Raw genomic sequence first — 27884 nt, 5'->3', positions numbered from 1 at the left:
ATTGTTTGTATTGTGAATCGCAGACGCCGTTACGGTTCGGAAACAAAGGTGCGCAGCGCGGGTAGTTTTCGTATGAAGCTCGGTGGCGCGAGATGCAACGACAGACAAGCTTGTACATGTATAGCGCCGTCTCTCTCGTACCCCCCGCCGCCCGGGGCACAGCGGGAAGGGGCCCGGGGGGAGTGTCGTGTCGCGTTGATGAACATTTTTCTCATTTTTATTTTTTCCATTATTTTACGCGAATCGTTTTTAAAGGGTTTCATCATAATTGCGACGCCGCCAATGATTACGTCCGCACGACCGATAAGCTTGTACATCTCACTCTGTTCACTGTATTAATCAGGAAAGCTCTTCAATCGAACATCGAATAAAGTACACTTTATTTGTTAATTTAAACAATGTGCGATATTATCATTATAATCTCTTTAATCTTTCTGTGATATATTCAATTTAATAAATAGACTAAATTTTTCATTAACTACAATTAAAATAATTTAATTAGATTAAAAATCTCAAAAAGTAAAATTCAATAAAAAATCTATGGCCACAGTAATTAAATACAAGTGTCATTTGTTTCGTACGAATTGCGAAAAAAAAGATCAATGTTTAATACTGGCAGTCATTAAATACGGGCCCTAAGCGAAAAAAAAAACAAATGCAAACATCAACATCAGTTTCCGTACGCATGTCTCGGGGCTGTTTGGCGGGAAACTTATTTTCCCGCCTTTCCTCTCCGCCGCCATTTCCTAAACTGTTTCGCTAATCTGAATCTAATAAGAATGATTATAAAAACTATTAGGTAATTAATAATTTGACTATTAAATGAGCATTTAAGATAATTAATCACAAACATTGCTATATATTTGATTTTTGATTCTAATTTATAGAAATTGTAACAAATTTCGATTAGATTCTTGAAAAAGTTTTCAATAAGAATTTATTCTTAATAGAATATGAAATATTTAAAAAAAATTACAATTGGAAAATAATGAAAAATTAAATAGTTAAAAAATTAAATTCAATACATGAAAACGTTAGGTTTTATCCGTCCGTACGTTTCAGTCCTCCCGCTAGAAGGGGAAGCAAAAAAAACGTCCGTCGAGCGCCAGTGTCGCTGTAGACGCGGCGTGGGCCGCTTGCCTCCACACGTTTATATTATTTTGACTTACGTGTTTGATTTCGCGTAGAGTTTTGGACGGCGGTAAAGATGCGGCACCTAGTGTACGACAAATTGTGACTTTGGACTATACAAAAAAAAACAATCAAAAAATGCAAAAACACCGTGGTATTTCGTCAAGAAAAATAAATTCCGTTCGGCAAAATTTTCTTTAAAACCGCAACTAAACGCAGTTCAAAATAGCATTATTATATTCAGTTTTATACACATATATAATTTTTATTATTTCGCATTGTTATAATTTCGTCACAAACTAAAGCAGTTCTTAAATTATAAGTTGTTCTCGTTGATTTGTTTTGATTGAAACCGTAACCAACTGTAGAGGCGTACAAAGTATACACAGACTGACGGACTTGGGACATTAGAATATAAAAGGGGGATAAAGAAGTGAAGAAAAGTAAGGATGGCGCTCGCATCTTCTGTCAGCCTTTATTACTCGATCGTGCAGCGCGCGGCGAGGCACTATCTCGAAGACTACTGTCACACAGGTTAGTACATCTTAATATTGCAAGTAGTATTTATGTATATTTAGACAAAAAATAATCACCAATTAATATTTAAAAATACCGGTTTTTAAATAACAAAACGAAGTAATACATAATTTAAGAAGAAAGAAAGCTTTATTGTTTCATTAAATTTTATTAAATAAATAAAAAGGAAACAATTTAATTGTTAATTAAATTAAGAATAATTATAAAATTAATATAAAAATTAATTTGAATTTATAACAATTATATTAAATAACATTTGGCGGGCGCAGTTTCATGTCAAACTAATAACAAGATATACGAAGCTTAACTTAATAATAAATATTATAAAAAAACCTTTTTGAGATAACTTTAATAAGCGTAATAACTATATCATTTAATTAATTGAATTATTATCAATTTCCATAATTTATTTTAATTATAATATTAACTAAATTATTTATAATATTTAAAGTAATTGAAATAATCAGATGAACTTTAAGCAAATAAAATTAAAACAATGTTTAAAGGCAAAATTTCAAAATGAAATTTTTAGCGGTTAAAAATGAATGCACCCACCGCGCCGTCGGCGTTTGCGGAAATTTGATTCACGATGTCCAATTTGAAAGTAAACTTAAATTATAAAACAAAATAACACTATTTAAATAGGAATAATTAAAAGAATAATTGGCAATACATTAAGATTATTAATTAAGATTTTTTTATGAATCATGAAATAAATCTATCATGAAGCGCTTTTAATAAATAAGTAAACACAAAAAATTACACCGTTTCATTTAATATTAAATTAGAAAAATATTTTTATTTAAAACATTCATTTATTTAACAAATTCCGAAAAAAAAAACAATTTACCGTTCTTTAAATTTTATGACCTTAGTCAAGAAATTAATTAGGAATTTATGTTATTTTCATTAAATGTTTTCTAATGCAATTAGAAAGAAATTATTTTTATTTAAACGCGATTTTTTTCGTATTATTCCAAAGTTAATTATTTTTTCACAATATTATTTAATTTCCTTATTATTGTTATAAAAAAAATGAAATATCTAAATCATTTCTCACTTTACAAATAGTTCATTCCATTCGCGAAGCAAAAGAAAAATAAGTAATGTTGTTTGCAAGAAAACTTCAAATACGCAATCGCGCAATTGCAGAAAATTTTCAATTCCTTTACGAAAATTAACGAACTTGTAACTAAAGTTAAAAAAGGATAAATTGAAGTTGATTCGAAAAGGATTCAACTAAAAATTTGGAAGAAAAAAAATATATATTTAATTTACTTATACAATGCAATTTCGTAAGCATTAAGTCACATTGATTTTTTACAGAACAGAAGAAGGCTTGATTTAACTTAGTTAATCTAATTTAACTTAACAAAACTTAACACATATTATTTACGACAAATAATTATTGTGGATCTAATTACTTTACTAATATTATAATGCGAATGTTTAGATGGATGTTTGTTTGGAGGTATCTCCGGAACAGCTCAACAAATCTTGATGAAATTTGTCAGAAATGTAGAACATAGTCTGGAAGAACACATAGGCTACTTATTACGTTTTTTTAATTCCGCGCGGACGGAATCTCGGGCGACAGCTAGTGCTATAAAATTAAATTAAACTTAATTTTCAAATTCTTGAATTATAAATACACATTAAATCAACTATTATTTAAACAAATAAATATTTAAATGTTTTCGTATTATAAAAAAATACAACAATTCAAATATATTTGATTGGAGTGTCACATTAACAAGTTCAGGACAAATCAATTGATTTTTATTGAGAGCATTTATTGTGATTCGATTGCAATTCATTATATCTATGAATATATTATCTAATTATTTATGCTAAATTTATTTATAAATACAATTTAAAATCACGAGGAATCTTGTTTTTATACAATTAATATACGTAGAATAATCTATGACAAGGAATTGTCTTTTTTTAGTACAAATAAAAAAAAATATTCAAGCGCTCCGTCGGCAAAAACATTATTATTAGCATATTATTGAAATATACTAAAAATTATTGTACTTATCTTAAACTAGCTGTCGACCGCGACTCAGTCCGCGCGGAATTAAAAAAGAAAACTTAATAAGTAGCCTGTGTTCTTCTAGACTATGTGTCATCTGTGCCAAATTTCATCAAGATCCGTTCAGCCGTTCCGGAGATACATTCAAATAAACATCTATCCATCCATCTAAACATTCGCATTTATAATATTAGTAAGATAAGGTGAAACTCGTGCTAAGATTTGATTCAAGAAAATAGTCGATCAGTTGTCCGTACCTTAACAATTGATACACTGCGATTTAGTGAGGATAGAGCATAACAGAAAATATTAATTTAAAAAACTAATAAGAAGTTTATACGTTCAGAGCTTAAGATAAAAGCTTTATCTTCCTAAATGATTCATAACACTTGCTTTAAAAAGCAAATACAAGTAATATTTTGTTTATTACTATTACTAGCTGTCGCCCGCGATTCCTTGCGCTCGGAATTTAAAAAAAACGTAATTAGTAGCCTATGTGTTAGCCTAGCTTAGCATAGCCTAGCAGGCTATGTTCTATATCCATGCCAAATTTCATCTAGATCCGTCGAATCATTCTGGAGATAGATACCTTGTAACAAACATCTATCCATCCATCCATTCAAACATTCGCATTTATAATATTAGTAAGACAGACAAGCATATGTATGCAAAATTCTGCCAACACCTCTAAGTTATGGACGTGAGTGTTTTGTAGGAAAAAAACACTAAGGTATTTTTTTATCTTGTTAGCGCGGTTGGGCTAATAAAAAACCGTCGAATAGACACTAACACGAGCGAGACATAAAACGATGTTTAATTATTATTAACAAATATATAACAAATATTTTTATTGACCACCAAACACCAATCGCCCTTTACCGCGAAACGAGTACACTCACGCACGACACGTATAAAATTAATATTCTATGACACTTTTATTACATTAAATATGTTTTAAAAAACAAAAACTTATTTACATTTAATTAATGATTCAATTTATACGATTTATTTTGTCATCCCATAATGATCGAATAACAATATTGACTTCAATATTTATGTCTGTTGATATACTAATTTTAGTGCATCAAAAATAATGAATTTTTTATAACTTATTCCTTCAATTAAGAGTTAAAATTAAATATTTGAGTACAAAAATAAAAAGTTGATGGCTCATATAAATAGAACAGGCAAAGCTCTGGGATTTAGTAACAGGTTCTTTTAAAATTTCAAACTTAATGGAACAAGTTACATATAAAATAAAGGAATATTTGCTAAATATGAATACTGAAGTATCTACATCCATTTGTGTTTTATCAGAAGTATAAATTTCAAACTAAATACTCCTTTATTCCACGAATAATCCAATTAAAAAAGTAAATTCTTCAAAGAAAACATATTAAGTAATACACCAGGTCACTTTATACTTCAAAATTACAAAATAGTCACTTTAAAAAGAGATACATTGTAACAAAACGACTTTCGAACGCAACCGTACGTCGTCGGAACCAGTCGCGATCCGGCGTAGTCTATAGAAACCAGTTCGCGATAATCGCATCAGCGTGGGCTTGCGTTTATATGCAAATGCAGTGCATCTCCCGCACCAAAGGTCAAGGTCGAGCCGCGCTAGACGTGACGTGGACACTTTTGTGTATATCTGTACTATCTTGTGAACGAAGGAACTCGAAAGTGACAGTTGTCTTTAGTTAATTATGAAAATATCTAAGAATTAAAGGACAAGACATTTTTTGACTGACTCCTATTAAAATTATTTTAATTTCAAATTAATTTATCGACAAGCATTTTTGCTATTGTTTAAATTTAAAAGTAGCAAAAGAATTGTGACAGTATTAAGTTAAATGCGCATCCGTATTGCCTACTTCTTTTTTTTTTTTTAATAAAACAAGTTATTTTCATACGACACTATAAGTACGGTGTTACAAGTTAGACAAGTCTGCATAATATGCAGGTAACGAGACTTCAGAAGGCTTCAGAAAAACTTGTATACTACAAACCGGCTACGAAGTATATCGGGAATAAAACACACTTTTGCTGTTATTTATAGAGTTTATAAAAACTAAGCAGTATTAAAACAGATATAATTATTAAAAATGTTTATTTGGCGTTGGTTTGAAGGTTAAATAAAATGTTTTAATCGTATTATTACAATGAATTTTAGTAAATTGCACATTTACATTTTTAAATCAATTCTTTGTCATCTTTTTTATATTTGTTTTGTCTCAATTTAAATTGCTATTAATATTGAGTTTTTTTTTACACGTTTTAGAAGTTTTTCTGTTCTGGTCAGTTGTGTGTAAACAAGAAACTTAATATAAACTTACAAATATAATTACTTTAAATAATCTCACTTAGAACATTTAAAATCCATTAAAAAAATCTAAATTTTTCATTAACACTTTTGTTACCGACTGTACAACAATCCGATTAGCCCTTATAGGTGAGCGGTAATTTGTCCGCGGCGATCAAGAAAGTCAGTGAAGCAATGTTCCGCTTCACGCTACTTCGGTAATCAGGTGGTGATATTATCACGTCTTCCTCCTGCTCGGTTCTGTCGCCCTGGTATAAATGTTGTAATTCCGTAACGTCCAATATAATCTTATCAATTACATTTTTTTTTTATATCAGTCAAAGTGTTTTGTCGTAAATGAATTTCGTCACAGATTCCATAAAGTAATGAAGACGAAATCTTTGACTGAATTTAAAATACCTTGACGCATGTATAAAATATATTGATTTAATTTTTTTTAAAGAGCGAGAAGAGTTATTTGTACATATGTAGGTTTCGGTATTGGAAGTCCACAGTTTGTTAAATTACTTTTTAAATCCATTTTGTTCAAGATTGAAAAATCTTAGTACTTTTCCGTCTCTGCAATATATTTCTCACAGGTAGAAAAGGTGATATCAATGCAAAATTATTATGCATACACTTTAAATGCACCATTTTGTTGTCTACATTTGGTAAGGACTTTTAAAGGACTTCCCAATGATATGGGTTGTAATTAACATTTTATTAAATTAACTTTAGATTTCTTGAATAAGGAAAATACTGCTTATAATGTGTACAAAATACGATAAATTGCACTATCGTTGAATCTTCTAATTTTAATTCAAATATATAATAATATATTATAATTAATGTTATAAAAAGATGTTTTTGTTTTGATATATTTCTGGTATATTTTTACACAAGTAAAATATTTAAATTCTTATTATTTTAACGAATTGAGAAGTGATCTTGCATAGTGCCTAGCCTAGCGCCAGTTTAGTGTATGTTTCACACCAGGGCGAAAGCTGCTAGTCCCCAGTGCAATACTGCTATTGTTTACACCACATTTCCAATCATAACTTTACTGTTTTGTCTCAGCATCTTTCTTAAACGCAGAACTTTTTTTAATAGCTCATTTAAACACATGAAAATAATTCAATCCGTTCCGCTGTCAGTGGCGCCCCACCTCGTTTAGATTAGATCATACAAAGAGTTCGTTCAGGTGTCCGCGGTCAGACGCGACGGTCGACGACAAAAACTTTGTAACGGTAGCATCGTGTAATTGCGCTTTTTGTCCTAATTTAAATGCAATTTTGTGGTTCTTTATATCAAAAACTTATGTCTAACAATAACAGGTGTTGCTATGGCGTATTTTGTGAGCCGTTTGTATCCAAAGTGACTACCAAAATGGACCAAATAAACTTGATGGAGTCCAAACAAGACTTTAAAGCGGCATAAGATGGAAGAAATAATGTTAATAGTTCAATAATTGAAAAAAAATGTACCAGCATTTTGTTGAACGACAACAGTTTTTGAAAGAGGACTCCGTGAAAAACGTTTCATATTCTCTAATATAAAGAACCTTTGCGTCTAATCAGTAAGTAGTCAGAGTAAAGTGGGTAATGCTGTTGCAATTGTTAGTGAATGAAGTCGTGATTGAGGAGCAAGTCACGTGTCGCACCACATCGGTAGAGTTTACAAACAGCTGATTAGTGGCAACGGAAGTACGATAATGAGCCTCAGCCACCACACTCACTGTTTAACAACACTTTTCTACAATTAAAAATTTCAAAACCTAAACATAAAGCTAATCTATATACATAAAAGAAAGTCGTGTTAGTTACACTATTTATAACTCAAAATTGGTCGTACTGATTTAGCTGAAAATTTATGGGGAGGTAGCTTAGAACTAGGAGACGGACATAGGAACTTTTTTATCTTGTTCCAAATAAATAAGGGATCTTTACTTTAATTAAATGAAACTTAGCTAAAGATGAATATAACTCGGTCAGAATTAAGTTTTGCAAAGTTTATTTATTTTCATAGCGACAAATAAAACTTTACTGATAACTAGTACATTCTAGAAAATTTTTAATTGTTTTGGGTTGATAGCTTTTGTGCGTGATATGTTGATTTACGTTCTATTATAAATAAAATTAAGATGCAAAAATCATAACAGATACGTAAATCCAAAGGTGAATGCAAACTTCCTCAAGGGCTTCTGAACTATAGAAATATCAAAAGAGCTTAGCAATTATACAAGCTATAAAATTAGATCAAAACTATGTCATATTCCTGTCACGTAAAGTGTATTATCGCTTGTACTTATTCCCAATGTCCTCTAAGGTTGGTATCAGGGGAGGTTGGGGAGAAGAGAGCATAACGGGCACGTTATGTTTACAAACAAACGCACTGCGCGGAACGTGAGCCCTCGCGTGCCTGATAAAACGTGCTTTGAATGTGATAAGAATTGCCGCCATTTACAACACGTTTTTGTTGCCATTAAAAAAAAAGTTTATATACTTTTTAGCCAGTAATCGATTCGTAATTATTAACCTATAGATGGCAGCACTTACACTTAAATTTCGCAATGCACTAACGCAATTAGATCCGATTATATTCAGGGTTTTTGATTATGTTTACCAAGAGTTACTAGTATATAAAAGTCTAAAAATAAATTGTTTTTTTTTTTGGAATTTATATACTAGTAAATTTATATAAATAAAGTAAATTATTTAAATTCATATTTATAGACGCAACATCAAGTAAATTATGAATTACTTCCTAGTTTTAATAATTAATTAATACAGTTTGCTTAGATTTGCCAAATCCTATCTATTTTATAATTACAAAAATAAGTTATTATTTTTCAACATTAACAACAAGACAACAAACTACTTGAATTAAATGGAAAATATAACAAATTAAGACACCAAGACAAATAAAAAAGTAAACAGTAAACTTTGTTGGTAATGTTTTTAGACGCGTAAGTCCCACCTGTACACGCGGGTTGCGTAAGGGTTCGTTTCACCCCCGCCCTTGAACTTGAGCGAGTGGCCCCAACTCGGGTCAATACACACCAATATTATTATTCCAAGCCGATGTGTAACCCTCTTTATTTATTACGGATGGGGACATCATTGAGATTTGATAAAGGCATTACTATTTTTACTAATGGTGAATGTTTTATGTATATTTTCGCTATTTTGTTTTAATTTTATACATCAATGTAAAAAAAATTATTAAACTTTAAATTTAATCTATATCTTACTAATATTATAACTGCGAATGTTTAGATGAATGAATGTTTGTTAGAAAGTACATACCGGAACGGTTCAACTGATCTTGATGAAATTTGACACAGAAGTAGAACATAGTCTGAAAGAACACATGGGCTACTAGTTTTTTTTTTAATTTCTCGCGGACGGAGTCCCGGGCGACAGCTAGTTATAAAGAAAGATTTGATTGCATTGAATAGGATCCAAAACTACTTAACCGATCGGAAAAATCCTTTCAAAGTTGGATAGCTACACTAGCCCCGTATGATATAGGCTATATTTATTACCAGTTTTTGTTTCATTTGTTTATATAATTGCTAGAAATTGACGAATAAGATTATAGCTAACTAAAGTAATTTAATACTTATCTTATATATAAAATTCGAGTCGCGGTGTTTGTGGTTTAACTCCTCCGAAATGGCTTGACCGATTCTCATGAAATTTTGTGAGCATATTCAGTAGGTCTGAGAATCGGCCAACATCTATTTTTCATAACCCTATTAAGTTTTTTTTTAACAGCGCGCAGACGGAGTCGCGGGCGACAGCTAGTACAAGATAAAAATTGTTTTTCTAAACTCTACACCTCCTAATTACAGAAGGATATAGTATAGTCTCGAACTGGATGTATAATAAATTCGTGGCATTTAAAAATATTTTTTTTTTATCTGTGTTGATTAACGAAGTCTAGAATCAAGTATTGTTTGTCGGCTTTTCAAAAGCACTCTTTAAAAGTTCAATTTAATAATCAATATTGAAATATTAACTGTGACAGATCAATACTTTATAATAAAGTCATCCCAAATCAGAGCTACGTTTAGGAGAACGTGATTTTAAAATTATAATAGAACAATAGCAAGCTTTGTAATGAGATTGGTGTAAAGATATCATACCAGAATATCTCGTATCTATTGACCGTAATAAATTGTATTGTTGATAAACTTAATTATTTGAAAGTTTTTTTCTGTTATATTACTTTAAAAGAGAACTTAAAGAAAGTTTAATTTACATTAAAATTATTTTATTCTTCATTTTAATTTGAAAATATCTTAGAAAACATTATCCACATTTTCAACTGTTAAATTTCGAATCATAATATAGGGTTCAACTGCTCTGGAATAAATGTATCTTTAAACACCTTCAAACGTAATAATTTTATTATAAAGAATTTCCAGCCTTTATCATAAGACATTCAAAATCTATATATATATATATAAAAGAAAGTCGTGTTAGTTACACTACTTATAACTCAAGATCGGTCTAATTAATTAATTTAGCGGAAAATTGATAGAACTAGGAGACGGACATAGGAACTTTTTTATCTTGTGTGGTTTTTTTTAGTCCGCGCGGACGGAGTCGCGGGTAAAAGTTAGTTGAAAATAATTCCATACAAACCCATTAATTCTATTCATATAATGCGACTAATTCGCGTTGGCAATATTGTGACATTGTTATAACAGAGGGTAACTATTTCTAGGAGGGTGTCTATTCACTACTGAGCTTGTTATAGTAACATATGTCAGGGACGATCCTTTCCGCCTTGTTGAACTGACAGCAAAGATAATTCGACGCTTGTTGACTTTATTCTATTACTATAATAGGCAATTGTGTTTTGTTTTGTGACGGAATTTTGATAGTTTTACGGTTGACACTTGAAACTCGAGCAAGTGGAGTGTAATTTAACGAGTCGATAAATGCACGTTAACCTTAAATTGTTAAATAATGGATTAATGGACTTGATTAAGTTATTAATTTATACTATTAGAAATTAAACAACGAATAAGGAAGAACTATAACAAAAAGTGGAGAGTGGATAATAAAAATGCTTACTGAATCCGTATAAGTTTAATACAACACAATTCACTCGTGTAACCAAGAGGGGTAGGCAGAGATCATAGACCTCCATTTAGTGAAGCTAAATGAACCTCCGAATCCACTTTTGATTCCGTGCGAGTTTAACATTAGGAATAACTAGCTAACCATGACTTTATCTAAAATATCACTTAAGATTCCCTATTATAGCTTAAAATATACATTATTATGTACTTAAACTAATATCATTAAAGAATACTAATTCGAAGTTTATATACATACTGAAATCAACTACCGCAATGCAAAATCTACGTGACGATATAAAGTATAACAAAACAAATAAGTTATAAACCGTAGACAAGACGGTGTATTTTTGTGTAGGGTTCAGTTTTATGTGCGGCACGGCACGTCGCGTGAAGATCGGAGCACGCGAGGGTACGGTCACACTGCAAGCGTGCTACACGCTAGCTGAAGTGCAAAAATATATATTGTTTGGTTTGTTTATCATTTATATGTAACTATTTCTTATTTAAAATAACTCTTGGTGGAAGCTACGATTGTTCCTCTGCTAAAACAAAACATATTTTCGTCCCACTCTTTGGAAAAAACTAAGATAAAGATATTTTTGCATAAGTGTTTCCTGTGTTCTAATGGAAATCAACAGTTTCTTATTTTCAATTCTTGATATTTTAATTTTTGGAGTTAAAGTAACAATGTTAGCTAAGGTTAAGTATGCAGTCTTTAAATTGGATACACATTTAAAAGCAAAGAATATATTTATGATCCTCAGCAATTACACAAAATAGTGTTTTTAAAAGTTTTATTGATGCGTTTGCTTTCCAATCACGTATCAATGTTGTATCTATACTAGTTTTGTGTTTAGATCAAAAAATTATGTTATTTAATAATGCCAACACAATCGCTTATAGTGGCACTCCACCTTTCGTCTTCAAGTTCTATTCGATATAGCGTACCCGAAGTTTTGTGATTTGATATCGGCAGCTTTATGGCATGTACTAGACGACTTATTTATGACTTTTGACTACAATATTATGGTGCAAGCCTTTTAAAACTCTATTCTAAGTAGATAAGACAATTTTTCGAATATTTTTGTGGTAATACATGTTTCGTTAAGTGAAAAAAAAAGTTAAAAAAATCTACTGAAATTCATAATTGAATTTATTTGATACTAAAATCAACGCCATCTAGTTAGTATCTAAAAAAAAACTTGTATGGTTGTGTTGAAATTGTTTTTTCAAAGCATGAATTTGAAGTTAAAAAGTTGTATTACTTATGTGTTAAGTATAAATGTATGTAAATATTATTTGTTTACTTCCTTTAAAACCTTTAAGCTTGTTGCTACAAATACGAGAAATATGCGTACAAGGTCACTTACTGCGTAGCAGACACTACTTTAAGGTCTCTAGAAAAAAGTTATGCGTAATTTAAATTATGTAAACAAAAATATGTAAACAGTTTGTAAATAAATATTTAAATACAAAGTAAATAAATTTGTAATAAAATAATGCTTATACAAAAAATTATTATTAATTTCTTGTGTTATTTACGACTGCATTTATATACTAGCAGTAGCCCGCGACTTCGACAGCGCGGAATTTAAAAAGTAACCTATAATATGCCAGCGTGCATCAGCTACCTTTCCAACAAAGTCCTGTACAAATCGATCCAGCCGTGAACATACCCTGGCTTTATGGACTGACATACAGAGATATTTTTGGTTCTCAGCTATTCAAATACATCATGTATACCTAAGAAATATGATATTTTCTTCTCCATATTACAGAAACTCCAATTTTATATAATATGCATAGATATTTAAAAACTATACATTCTCCTTTACAATTAAACACGTTACATTTATTAATCGGTTAAAATTAATCCTTTTAAAACGCCGCCAAACTTGTCGGCACAGTTTGTTCTTTATCCACAAACAAAAGCTCGCCCAGACGACAGTTTTTCATGACCTTTTCTTTCTTCAGCACTCCGTTATTCATACCGCGAACTGGTAACTAAGAAAAGATACAAAAATGTATCTTTCTTGTCTAGAAGAAAAGTGACAAAGGCTATTATAATAACAATACTATTATTTACTAAATAAGTAATTTACATAATAACTAATATAGTTGATATTATTTAAATAATTTTTTCTTAAGTTGATGTCACTATAGAACCATGAACGAAATTTCTGCGTGGTTTCTACTTCTTCATGTTATTATTAACTAGCTGTCGCCCGCGACTCCTTCAAGCTCGGTATTAAAAAACAACTTAGTAAGTAGCCTATGTGTTCTTCCGGATTATTTTTACATCTGTATCAAATAACATCGAGATTCATTGAATTGTTCTGAAGACACATTCTAATATATATCCATCGATACTTTCGCATTTATAATATTAATAAGATTAGTATCGGATCACAGGATACTAGAACAGTATCCCAATTGTATAATAATTTTGTGTTACAAAACGTTGTCTACAGACTTCGCGCAATAATGTACAAAAAACAAACTTAATGTACCACATGTAAGTGGATGCATTGAACTTGTCCCGAGCACTCGTCTGTCTGTCCGTCTGCTTATTGATGTCAAGTAGCAATTGCGTAACGCACGGGGCACGGTCAATGCCGGCCTCGCGTTCACTGCACCCATTTGCATTCGTTCACTACGCTAAAATATTTACTCCTTACTACGTTATAAACGACATAATGTTTTGATAAAAGAAAAGACTAAAGACTACGTACGTACGAGTACTTTACATAAAAAATCTTTTAAGACGTTTTCATAAGGTCACCAAGAATGGGTTTGTTAATTCCAAATTCGAAAAAAACGTTTTTTTTTTAATCTGTCAAACTGGTAAAGAAGCACAAAGATCTGTTTCTATTCTGCCACTAGTTACTTTGAAGTATAGAAGTATGAATATAATATGTGCAAAACACCGTCTTCAATTTAAAAGATAACAAAATCTTAAAGAAAGATAAAAACAAATGACAAACAATGATCGATTAATTAACGATAACTACTCGTAATAAGTCAGTGACCTTTTCGTTTCGTTAAAACATGTTTATTAAAATCTCAACGAACAGAATTCGAACGAACGATATTGACATCCATTAAAATTTTATCTTTTTATGTGACAATTTCATTAAATAAACCATTTAATAATCCTTAATTGAATAACACAAGCCAAATCTCAAGCTGGATACGTAACTGATATCTTGATTTTTAATTATTGGGGAGATATAATCGTACCATTTTACGATTCTCAAATGTATATCGATATATTAATATCGATATCGATATCAGTAATATCGATTTTGTAATCAGCAGAATATACTATAAAGTTTGATTACAATCATTAATATTTCGTTACACATTACATTGGAGTACTCTTTAACACAACGTTCATTTTATAAAAAGGTACCATACAAATATAACGCACTAGCTATTACCCGCGATTCTTTAGTAACTTAAATAGTAGCCTATGTATTCTTCTAGACTATGCTCTAAATTTATGACAAATTTCATCGAGATAAGTTGAGCCTTGAGGTACCTTCAAACAAACATCCATCCATCCATATAAACATTCTGTCTTTTACAGCGTTTTATAATCTATGCAACGCATCTGCAGCCCTTATAGCGTTGCCTATATCCATGGGTGTCGTTGCTCCCGCAGCTAGATTGCTTTGCCCATCTCATAAAAAAAAATTATTCGAAACTGACAGTCTAATTCAACAAGGTTATCTTAACTTAAAGAAATGTATATTTGTACATTCGCAATACTTTCTCTCGACACGCTCTCACAATGTTAATTATCTCAACAAATTACTGGATTAAAGCATATTTGCGAATTTCTAACAATCTTTATCAATTGCCTAAAACATGTGTCATTGTTTAAAGATTTAGATTAACATGTAAATTGCACATAAAATTATTAAAACCACCTTTTATTACTAAGCAACTAGTTACAGCATGTTACGTAACTAAAAATAATAAATAAAAAGCTTTTAACATCCAAAAGCTTCTGTCATTCATCAGATTTCTAGGAATATTGGTCTCTTGTTAAGTAATAAATAAATCTATATAGAACGTTTCTTAAGACTTGTACAATATATTTCCATTGTGTACTCTTATTAAGATATTTTTACCATAGAGAATTAAAAAAAGATCGATTTCGTACTAATAGCACGCTTATTTTTTGTTTGTTCCACATCTATTTCAAGCTTAGAACGTGAACAGGATACAGATCCGGTGAGGTCCATTGTAGGAGAAATAATTTGAATGGGCGATGATCCGCGTCGCGAAACCCTGACCTCGGCCGGCTGTCGGGGCGGCACGGCGCGCGGCGGCGTTCGCAAGTGGCTCAATTGACCGCGCGGATGTGACGTCACGCACGCACTTCCTCTTATAATTGAGTCTGCAACTCAATAGGAAGCCCTCCTCAATTAAGATGAGCGGGAAAAAGCGCGAATTTATTCACTCACAATCCAACTATGACGTGTATATACAAAAGGTAATCGTTAAACTCCCTCACCGGGTTTTAATTGCAACTAAAAAAACTTCCCGACATTTAACCCTAGCACCTTCTTTTTCACTAAATAACCATTCGAGCTGAATCCGTAGACTTCCTCGAGTGATATTCTAGCAAACCCTTAATACCGTTTATTAATGAAATTACAAAACTAACAAAAGGAGCGCGGCTGAGCTCCGACCGGTATTGTCGTAAGGGGCCACCTCGACGCAGCGCGAGCCTCCGACAAAAAGTAAGGCTCGACGACTATTCAAGCTGTCGCCTGGCAACACTGAAAAATGCATTCGAAAGACAAAAGCGGGCTATTACGGTCCCGGGATTAGCCCTATTGACACTACGTTACCAATTAAAAAGGGAGGGGTGCTTTTTCGTCTCGGTTTTTTCAGCAGACGCTTTTTCAGGCCGCGGGCGTGCCCCCCTGGCGCCCCCTAACCCCCCACTGGCTGTACAGAAAAATCAATAACGCAGCACTTTTTTCCGCGCGTAAAGCATGCACCGACACGAGCGGCCTGTCTGTGTGTGTGTCGACGCACACGTGCGCGCGCTGCATTGGGCTGTCACTGTTTTTTCCTTTGGTATTAAAATTTGCTCGCAGCGCGCTCCCCCGACTTTACGTGCCTTTGATTAGGAGAATGCACCTGAACGGCTTACGCAATATGAGCTTATTGTTATGCTGATTTGTTTGGATGAGTGGAACTTTATCGACGAGGTTCGCCGCCAGACTTCAGAAAAAATCGCTTATTTGACTCATAGATAATTAGCAAACAATATTACTCAAGTTTAATTTATTGAATGATTGACTTTTTAAATTTTTTCCTTGCTGCTTAATCTGCTTCCTAAAGGAAAATAGGAACATAACTGGTTGTCTTCAAGGTTGTTTGTACACTCTTAAATCTCAATAACTAGTTCTGCAAAGAATTGTCAGTGAAGTGAGAAGCAAATTGAAAGGTAGTAGCAACCTGTACTGGTCTGGTAACTAGTCTCGGTTTGACCGCTCTTATGTCTACTGCCAAAGTGCTTGCGACCTTGGTACACATTGGAAAGGCTTCCGTGATACTTCAAGTGCTAAGTCTTAGGAAGTTTGTATTCTAAGTAACAAAAGCTCGTAGGAATCCCGGCGGGCTCCGCGCATTTCCATAGATCGCATCGTGGCATCCGCACATCACTAATTGCGAACGCAGACTAACGTAACGTAAAAAAGCATCACATCTAAAAAAGAAAACTCTTTGCACATTTTTATTTAGCGACGCTCGTGACAGAAGTGGTTCCGTCCCGCTTGCGCCCCATTGTTCCGCCGCACACCGGCGCGGATCTCGTCATCAGTCCATCTTTGTCTGCCGCGTCTTTTTTTTTTGAGTGTGCAAAAATATAAAAACGCCGAATCGGGCGGTGGCCACCCCCCTAGTGTTTACGCGGTTGCAGTAGTGTGGGTCGCGCGATAATGCTTGTTTTAGGGCTTTGTCCGATCATAAGTCAATACTGTGGAGATATTCCAGTTTGCTAAAGTGTAGCTACCGACTAGGTAATGCATACGAATAATAATTATTATTAAAACGTTTAAGTAACACATTACTATGAATAACTATATTTAAAAGTTCTTGATCAAAACAATCAAATCTTACTAATATTTTAATTGCGAAAGCTTAGATATATGGATGGATGTTTGTTAGAATGTATCTCCATAACAGCTTAACGGATCTCGGTATAAATTTTCATGAATGTAGAACATAATCTGGAAGAACACATTTTCTTTTAATATCGTGCATACAAATTCGCGGACGACAGCTATTTACTAAATAATTGGCCTAATTAAAATCATAACACAACTTATAACTAAATGGTAGTTATTAATCGAAGACAAAATTATATCAAAACTATACAGACGAAGTATAGAAAGTGCACTTACAAGGACAGAAGTCAAAAATCCAACACTACTTGTGCATAGAATAAAAAACTGCACACCTTTCTCTGCACCTTTCACCCGTCTATTATCGCTCTGTTAATCGTAACATAACAAGTGGTCCGAGCAAGTGTAATTTGAAAATAACTCAATCAAATATCTAGCAATATATTCTAGACGTATTTGTAGACGATGTTAGTCACCTTTGATTGACTACAGACTAATTAACCACAATTCAAGTAATACTGAAACTGTCTGCCATATAGATGCTAAGTGGTCACTGAAGGAGACATTTAATTATTAAACTCTGAATGTGACAGTCAAAAATAAGTGTGTTAATCTTATAGGAGACTAGGTTTTGACCACGACTTCGTCCGCGCGGGATTAAAAAAATAACTTTATCTTACTAATATTATAAATGCGAATGTTTAGATGGATGTTTGTTGGAAGTTATCTCCGAAGCGTGTCAACGGATCTTGATGAAATTTGGCATAGATGTAGATCATAGTCTGGAAGAACAAATAGGCTACTTATTACATCTGTTTCTAATTCCGCGCGGACAGAGTCGCGGGCGACAGCTAGTCTAGTAATAAATATAACCTATGTTACTCATTGAAAATGTAGCTTTTTAATGGTAAAACACATGTTTAAATCATAAAATCAATTGGATAAATACAAAATCTAACACCTGGCCATTTTCTTTGTACAAACAAATGTGTTATATTTAAAAAGAAAACAAAACTGATGATACAGCTGTATTTTAAAGTGTACGTTCTTTTTTTGATTAATTACCTGTCTTGATACCGCTACAGTAATTAGAGATTTGTTTTCGTTACTGGCAACATTATTTCATATCTTATTTATTTTAAAGATTGTCGTTCAATTATTATTTCTCCGACAATTATTATTTTCAACTTACAAAATAAAGCTGAGAAAAATTTATTTTATTTATAAATTATTAGCGGTTTGAATTTGACAACTTCATAAGTAACCTATGCTTCCAGACTATGTTCTTTTAAAACATATTGTTATTTCTCTTTTGTCAAAGTTAATGACAAGGATGACATGTTTTATACAAAGATTTTGGTAACAGAAATCCATAGCTAATTAAACTAGTTGCTTCTACACAGACTTATAAAGTTATTATGATTTTTTTACATTATTTTTCAACACATGTCAAGTTCTAGTGATGTGTTGTACAACAAAAAACTGCTAACGTTATGTTAGGTCAGTGATGAGAATAACCCGCTAAATAGAGTTATAAACGTTTAATAGCGTTAACGAACATAATTAGCAGTTAAAAATATTCCATTGGAATTAACAAACACTTGTTTTTTACGATTACAAGAAGCAGAGATGAAGGTTTTATATTTCATTTTGTACTCACGGTTTTGCTCATTGCGCTTCAGATCTTGCATTATTCATTTTTATAGAACTTCATGCTTCAGGTATCGTATTTTAAATATCCTAGCGTCTTGTGTTGATTGTTACTCTGGGTTTCCACTACTGTAACATTAAACATTAAACTGTGGGCCTAGCACGAATACTTAAGACAATTGCCTTCGTATCTTCATTGCCAATTACAGTGTAAACTCTTTATAACGTTATCCTTTATAACAATAAACTCCCTGTAACGTTGAAGTGAGCCCAACTTGGTTGTTTTGCGTTAAAACCCACATATTGAAACACTCTTTATAGCGATACGCCATTCTCTATTACGAAGAAATGTGTTCATACTTGTAGACGATAGAAGATATTGTATCTTGTTAATTTGGTTGTTTTTGTTCACTCCATATAACGATAACTCTCTATAACGACAAAAATGCTCAGTCCCTTGAGTTTCGTTATAAAGAGTTTACACTGTATGTCAAAATTATTATGAGATTTTTACTTAGAGATCGAAATTATGCCCACAAAATTTTATCGATGATACGAAGGTGATTGTGTTAAATATTCGTGCCAGGTCCACTGAAAGCATCGCATTGCTGGCAACACTACGCCTTGCGCCCTCTATAATGAAACTTGCAACATTCATTAATCTGTCAACCAATGCCGTTCCTACATTTAAAATGTTTTATGTACTAGTTATTATTTTTATAAATAAATTTACATAAATGGAAATATAAAAATTATGAATAACTATGCAATTCATTTGAATATGTTTTAGCACAAGTCTGTTTCTTTTTATGAATAGCATAAGACGACGTATCATATTATTTTTTAGTTTTATTAAGGATTTTACTGTTGACTTATCACCACAGTTATTTCTAAACTTTTTATTAAAATTTACGTTCCGTTTAATAAGTAGTACGATGTTTGAATTAAATATTAAAAGTAAATCAACATCGAAAGTATGGGTGGGTCAAATCAAAGCAAGAAAAGTTCGACACAGTGCACAATGTCCGAGATTTATTTCTTTCTCCCCCTTTGCCGTTTGAATAAAAAAAAAAAGTTCCCATAAAAAGTTGCCGTGTGCCGGCGACCTTACATAGTATCGTTTTATTAGGATCGCCGTGGCCGGGATCCTTACCTCCTAACACACTTTCTCAGCGACTTTTGCCTTCCTTTTTCATCGCTTCTTCAACTGCAAACTTCACTAGCATTGCTAAATAAGTAAAGCACATTGTTTCTTAAATATCAATTTGGTTATGTTCCTTTTTATTTTTAATTTTTAATTGATCACTAAGAGATTCCCTGAGTGTAGATTTGAAACGAGAAATCTGGACGAGTTCTGTTTAAGTAACATGTTAACTAAAACAATTTGTTCTCAACGTTATTTTGATCGACTTATAGAGTCCATATTTGGAAAATGGACACATTTAACTAGAAGTCAAGGTAATATGCTTTATATTTTTATAATCGCTGTAGTTCTAACAAGAATAATCAAGATAATTTTTTGAGGATAGAGATTAATGTCATTGTTCAAATTAAAAATAATTATGTTTAAATGATTATTTTTCATTTGTTATTCATTTCCGTACATGTATACGAAAAACATTATGACTACGAAAAATAATCATCAACTGCTTCTGCAAAGTGAGATGAAAAGATACATAATATAATTTTAAAATGATAAACTATTTAACTTGGAACGTAAATCAAATTGAAAATATTCAAAGAAATAACATTCAAGTGGCCAACCAATTAACCAAACTAACTAAAAATAAAGGTAAAAAGGTACTCGGAAAATTAAATTAACACCTTAGCTGCGGCAAGTAAAATCTTAAACCTTCGTCTGGTGCGGCGGCGGGCCAAAGTGTGCCCCCAATGATTTTTCCGCCAGTGCGTGGCAGGCGTTTCTCGACCCACCAGCATAAGGTTAGATTAAATCGCTATAACTTTGCGAAAACATAATATAGGTGTGTACTTTTTGGACTGTTAGAAAAACCTTGAACCCACCTTCTTTAGAGTTGATTCGCCCCGGGATCTGCCAAACAGGAAATGAGAAATGAACCAGGGAAAGTGGCGGGTCGATATCGACCAGCACCGCACTAGAAAGTATTTTTAGTAGTGATGGAAAGACAAAAATAAGGAGATATCGAAAATAAAATAGAATTGTAGAAAAGAAATGAAAAATAGTTTATTTAATTATTTATTTATGCTTGTCTTTAAAACATTTCGCACAAAGATTTTGTGTGCACATCCTATTTTTTTTTTCTTGAAGGAAAATATCTATTTTTTTCTTGAAGGAAAATATCTATTTTTTTTTCTTGAAGGAAAATATTTCCTCACTGCTGTCACTATCACTTTTATCTGCCTCGCGAATTAGTTTATTTTCCAAAATTTGTATTTTTCTTTTGTTTCCTGCCATCGTGCGTCGTTAATTTTACGAAAAGAAAAAACGCGACGTACAGTTCAGTGAGATGGCTCAACACTAACTAGCGAAGCGGGGCGCTCCGTGCGGTATCGGGTCGCCAACCGCCTGTTGGGACGGCGGGCCGCGATAGACCCCTGCCGCACCGAGTTGATATTTTTCACCGTCAGTGCGTGGTAGGCCGATAAAGGCCTGCCGTGATTTTTTATGAGAAAATCGTTCCGCACCAGTGAGAGGGACATAGTTTTCTTCGTCCGCACCAGCTGAAATTCCGCGGCAGGTCGATCTAGGCCTGATCCGCAGTGAACGTGTTAAAAGAACAGCAATACCGAAATGTTTTCAAATCGTACAATACAAATAAGCAAAGAGCCATTTAAATTGCAATATTTCAACATTGAACACTTGATGTAAATGACGTTTATTACAATAAAATAAAAAAACCTCGTACGTACCCATTCCTATTTGGAACGAGAAATGCCGGCATTTCATTAAATTCCCTCTAAAAAAGGAGAAATTCTTTTGAGTATTATAATTATGACTTCGTTAAACTCTATACTTTGCCGGGTAAAGTAAAGAGCGCACTGAAAGGCGACTTTTTTCTAAAAAAAAATGTAAACGGATGGTTAAAAATACGTTTCTTAATTGACTTTGAAAACGCCACAGGGTCCTCGAAGAGGCGTTTCAGTAATACTTTCATAATTTTACTCATTAATTCGAATATTTTCGGGAGGCATTTTAGACTTTAAAATGTTTGTAGCTCGAGTTAGAGTCCCTTGATATAAAAAAAATCAACTATGTATACAAAAAAATAAATTCTGAGCACAACCGTGTTCTATTTCAGAGGTTTCGTTATGCGATAGACTCACTGCAGCGCTTACAAGTATAAAAAATATTACGCAGCAAGTTTAGATTCTAGGCCGATTGCTAAAAAAAAAACATCCAAAAAGCTATTTTAGAACGAGCAAACTTTTTGCTGTAACAAAAACTTCGATACACCTCGAGTAGCGAACGAAATTTTACTGATAGAATACTCGAAAATATTTTTTAATTAAAATGAAAATCTAAATAAGTGGCGTCTAAAAAGAGAATATTGACTAAACCAAACCGAAGCAGCAATTTGTAGATTCTTTAAAAAGATATAAAAATAATATCTCAATACAAGTGGGTACTCAAAATTGATGACTAAATACAAATAGGTTATATCTTTACTTAATAAAGTCACAGCAACAAAATACAGTGATTAAATTAATTACATCTAGATATAAAGGTATTTATAAAGACAACAAGTTGGACAAGTTTTATTGGGTAATACTATAATGTGCATAACAACTTTTAAAAATACTGGACGTTGAATTTCTATTTTTTTTTTGTTGCTGGCCATTTTAAAAAAGGCTTCAGAAGACTTATTCCACACTATTCATATAAACGAGTAATAAGAATTAAAAAATTAATAAATTATTTTTCTATTAGATTCCAATAAGAACAGGTGATGTAAGCCTAAAAAATTTAAAAAAAAACTCCAAAACCGAACGGACTCAAGTTCGAATTTCGAAACTGGATACATGACAGGCGTGAGGGGGCCCGCATACTATCCGTTGCTACCCCATAGCACACGACCAGGATAACATGAACCGCGCCGAAAACCCGCACACCCCCTCTCTCATCTTTTTGTTTTCCCACTGAGGGGGCGGTGATAGGTCATTTGGACTGGTGTTTTGTTTATAATACATATTTGTGCACGGACTGTGCACGCGATCGGCTCGTGCGCGAGCTCGGCTGCACACAGACACATAGGTACACATATACTCAGCAACACTTCTAATTGTCTCTACCTATAAACAAAGAAAAAACTGTGGAGTCGCCATTGGGAATGAAAATTCGTCCATTTATGAGATCAACTTATTTAAAATTATTGTCTCATTTAAGTCTATTTATATTAAGCAATATAATTTAAGTTGAATACTTCGTGGTTGGATTCGGCCGGCTCTAGTGTTGCGTAGAGTTTGTATAGACGTCTATGGTCGTCGGATCATTTAACATTATACGACTGATTAGGCTCGTTTCAAAGATTTTGGAACCAAAAATATGAAATTGCAATGTTGAAAACAGTTGTCCTAAAGATTTGAACATAATATTATACATTTTCATTGTTTTATTTTAGACAATGACATTTTAAATATTTAAATTTTTATTCCCTTTGATGTAAGTCTAGATATAAAACGTAGTCTAAACATTGCATAAACACTAAGTAAGGACTCATACCGATCGGGAATGATGTTTGCAAAAAAAGCTAGCTCTCCCCTGGACGCAGACGGGTGGAGGCGAGTGGTAGGGGTGCGTGGGGAGGGGGGGAGAGTGTTTTTATTTTTCGCGATTGGCGGATTGCAACGGGAGTAATGATCGATGGAATTAACGTGCGCCGCTGGCCACCTAGGAAGCTCGTCCAATTTGAATTTCGGATGACGTTGCTTAGCATCGGGGCGGGAAGAAAAAGAAAACAAAAGCTGTGTGTCTATGGAAAATAAATGCTGGCTGGTAACACTGTTCGAAATTTAAATTTGTCGCCATTATTCCGATGAGTTATTGTGCGCTATCTAATACTCATTCTTTCAAGCGCTGATTTAAAAACGTATTTGAATTTAGATAGGTCTTTTCTTATTATAAGTCATGTTGGTGTAAAACCATGAGGAATTTTGTGATGAATCGTCAAGAATGAGTTTTTGGCTGAGACTTCTATATACGCCTATGCTTTCTTCCAGAATACGATATTTATACCAAATTTCCTCCAGAGACTTTTAGTCGTTTTGGAGATACCTGCTAAAAATCTATCCATCCATCTAAATTTTCGCATTTATAATATTAGTAAGATTTACATAATGTACTTCACAAACCTATATGTCCTAAATAAAAATATCGATATATATAACCAAGCCATTTACAAGTATAAAAAATTTAGGAAAAAGTTAAAAATCGCAAATATGAGTGCATTCAACTACATACTTTAATAAACATACCTTGTAACTTCAGAAAAAAATTAAAAGCTGGCAAATAACGTACAAAGTCATAAAACTTTTCCCCGCCAGCCCTGTATTCTCCATAAAACAACGACCATAAAAATATTCGGGACGCATAAAAATCTCTTCAGCGTTCATTTGGTTTTTTTTAGCAGCACTGCGCCTGGCCTACACCCCTGTCCAGACCGATATTGGATAAGCTTTATATCCTATATATTTCGATACGTTGCCCGTTTACAAATTAAACACACCCCGTTCGTACATTGCCCTCCCTAGCCCTTATAAATTCAAATATATACTATATGATTTATAACCAACACAAACACACACATTTGGCATAATTGAAAAATGGCCGAGCCAGCTAATGGACGCGTATGATCGGACACAAAGCAAATAATTCGCGTTCCCGCCGCCATCAACGCACCGCAATATGAATATGGATATTGGAACATTTTAAATTTGTCGCGTCGAGTACCAAGGTACTGAGCGAAAACGTGCCTGTACATAAAAAACTTTTAATATTACCTTATAGCTTGAAAACTGAAAACCATAACTTATAAAAGTTGTCCTATTTTAGAACAAAGACGTGGAGAAAGAAATTAGGTGATTGTTTAAAATTCTTTAAAAAGTCAGCAAAATTCAAATATATGTACGTTATATTTTACTTTTAAAGTATTTCATAAATTATATTGCATTAGTGAAAAGTAAAGATGACGTTTGCTGTCAAAACTGTAAAATTTGACAGATTAAGTCGTATATTAACGACCAGATAAGGCGGATTAAATAATAAACAAAGGTTTAGATAATCTGTACTTTTATAGTTTTATATTAAGTAATAATGTTTTGATAAAACCTCACTATGTATTAGGCCTTGTGATTCAACAATATTCAAAATAGAATTACCGTAATTTCACTGTCGTAATACTTGTTATATTGAATGTTATCATCACACACATCAAACATTTCTCTAGAAAAGTAGCACGTAGATACGTAAAGGTTCGCAACCCCTGATCTAGTCTCTAGTGATTTGTTCATTTGCGTAATATAAAGTAACTTGTCTAGCAGCCACGTGGTGTCATAAATAGTTAATTTGACCCAATGCCGGCAACACTGCAAAGTTGTCGGGAACGCTTTGCATCCCGACGGAGAAAGTTATTCAGTTGAACTAGTGGGGCCCGCTTATGTGTGCGTCAGTTGACTCCGTTTTGGCGGCAAAAGTGACAGTTCGAACTTTCATTCTCTATGATTTAGTCCTTGTTGTTTTTTTATTGTACTTTACAAATTAATTAGAGTGGAAATAAGGATTTTTTGTTATCTAAATTTTGAGTAATGTACACAAATAATTAAATGCAGAAAATTCGCGTATACTATTTCTATCCAAAAATATTATGTAAAGTTTAAAATTATCTATGTTTCATTATTATAAACTATCTGTATTAATATTATGAAGTGGAACGATTTGATTATTTGTTTGAATGGAATGAGCTCCGAAACTACTAAACCGATTTGAAAAATTCTTTTACTGTTGGGAAGCTCTACTATCCCCGGGTGACATAGATTATATTTATTACTAGATTTCTTGCCTTCAGTCGAACATTTAAAACTATATAAAACTTTATCATCATCGCGATCATTTGCTTCAAGTCTTAATATTTAAGCATACAAAACACCCAAAACTTTAGTAGCAAAGTACACAAAGCGCCAACACTCGACTACAGGAAGTGATGGCGTGTCCCAAACTTCTGAAACGCGGGCTTTCAGGGTTCATTCACCTTTCCAGACGACGCCCGTTTAACGTCTTACAAACACCTGTACACTCATCGAAACCTTTATGTCTATACTTTTAAAGTTTATTATAACTTGCACCTGCAATCCTTCAATGTTGGTCCAGCAACCGACCTTGTGAAGTTGGTGCAACTTTTATTTTTATAAGACTAAGGTGCATTTCACATCGTTAAAAATACTGAAACGTCAAGCTTAGCTTTTCTTATGATGGATTCCTTTTGGTAACACTGAATTTTATATTCGAGACAAAGAAAATAATGGTAACAATTGAATGTTTTGTTTAAAAGAAAACCAACTAAAAATAGTTTTTTGACAACATCATATTAAAAGGTAGTATACGGTAGTTATTTTGAGATAGCTTATGTTTAATAAATAAAATATTATAGAAAAAGTTATAGTCACCCTTGTAATTATATTACTTTTATCATAATAATACATTAAAAAACAAAAACAAAGTATAAACTTTTTCAATCCTTCGTTAAAATTCTAAAATAAATGTTAGGCCAGTGATTACTTTTTCTTCTTCTTTTTTTTCTTCTTTCTTTCAATTTCCTGAAGAAAATTAAAAAGTCATTTGTCATTTAATTTTATTATCTGAAACAAGCAAACAGTAATGTGACAGTTAGTTTTATAATCTACATCAAATATTGCAATCGATATGAATCAGATCTGTCAAAATTTACAATATGGCCGCCCACGTTAAAGCGTATATTTTTAATTGAAATCACATAATCGATATCGTATCCGAGCTTTGCGTGTCTTGCAAACTGTAAGGATCAAAGTGCATTGATCCCTTTTTATTTATTACTTTTACTTTTATAATTTATTACTTAACCTTGCGTGTAATGATGTTTAAATTAGATATTTTGCATTTAGGTAATAAATATAAGCATACCAAATTTATTTATATGAAAACAAATTTATGTATCAGTTCAAAGAGTCCAATCCTGTTTACATATCATTTTTCTGCAATTTTTCCCTGTCGAGCTTCCGTACATTTACTTCTCTTCCATACAACTATATCTGCCCAATTATATACATATCCTTTTTCACATAATTCATCCATACTTATTACTGTTAACATTTCTGTTATATACTAAATATTTTTCTGTTTTCTGTTGGTCAATTTTTTCTGGTAATTTTTTTCTTACCGTGGGTTTCTGATGCCAAAATTTCCGTTTAAAACATAGCGTTATCTATATTTTGTTAAAAATAATGAGTGGGATACAGAGTTTTTGGTTTGAAAAACACACGGTTAGTAAATTGATAATAATAAAATTTCTTAACAATTTAAAAGCATCTTAAGAATGTTATGAATAGGCATTCGCTGTGGTATAATGTAGCTTCTTACTGAATCTCTGTTAATGAAATGAAACGCAAGTACTTGACTAACATTTGAATAGTGAACAAAATTCTTTCCTATTTCACTAAACAAAGTCTTTAAACTGTATTATGAAGGAAAAGGAGTAAACCTTTTTCTACAAAAACTTCGGACCGCAACTTTGTCTAATGCAAGATATTCACGGATGTTTAGCGAAATAGCGTGTTGGCACTGCAATGCAGATAAGTTTGTTAGATAAATAGAACTGAAAACTTGATTTATTGAGTGATAATGATTAGGTAAATAATCAAAACATGGTAAAGGAATACAAAAATTAATTTTTTTAAAGTTAAATCGTCTTTGACAGTCGCTTTATCTTACCAAAGTAAGTAGTATCACGAAATGCCAGTCTACATCCACAGTTGTAGATT

General features: G+C 32.6%; 1 protein-coding gene across 2 annotated transcripts in view; it reads left to right on the top strand.

Moving 5' to 3' along the window:
- The first annotated feature begins 1127 nt into the window (after window positions 1-1127).
- LOC106710442 (zinc finger protein 774) overlaps window positions 1128-27884 on the top strand; it is a 43135-nt gene continuing 16378 nt past the window's right edge. For both annotated transcript variants that reach the window (XM_014502496.2, XM_014502495.2), the window contains exon 1: window positions 1128-1665. In XM_014502496.2, coding sequence (XP_014357982.1) covers window positions 1581-1665 — 85 coding nt within the window. In that variant the 5' untranslated portion in view covers window positions 1128-1580. The remainder of the gene's footprint in view (window positions 1666-27884) is intronic.

The sequence above is a fragment of the Papilio machaon genome, chromosome 12, assembly GCF_912999745.1.
Source record: "Papilio machaon chromosome 12, ilPapMach1.1, whole genome shotgun sequence".
Lineage (NCBI taxonomy): Eukaryota > Metazoa > Arthropoda > Insecta > Lepidoptera > Papilionidae > Papilio > Papilio machaon.
Note: the sequence above shows the minus strand (reverse complement) of the source record. Positions and strands in the feature narration are given on the sequence as shown.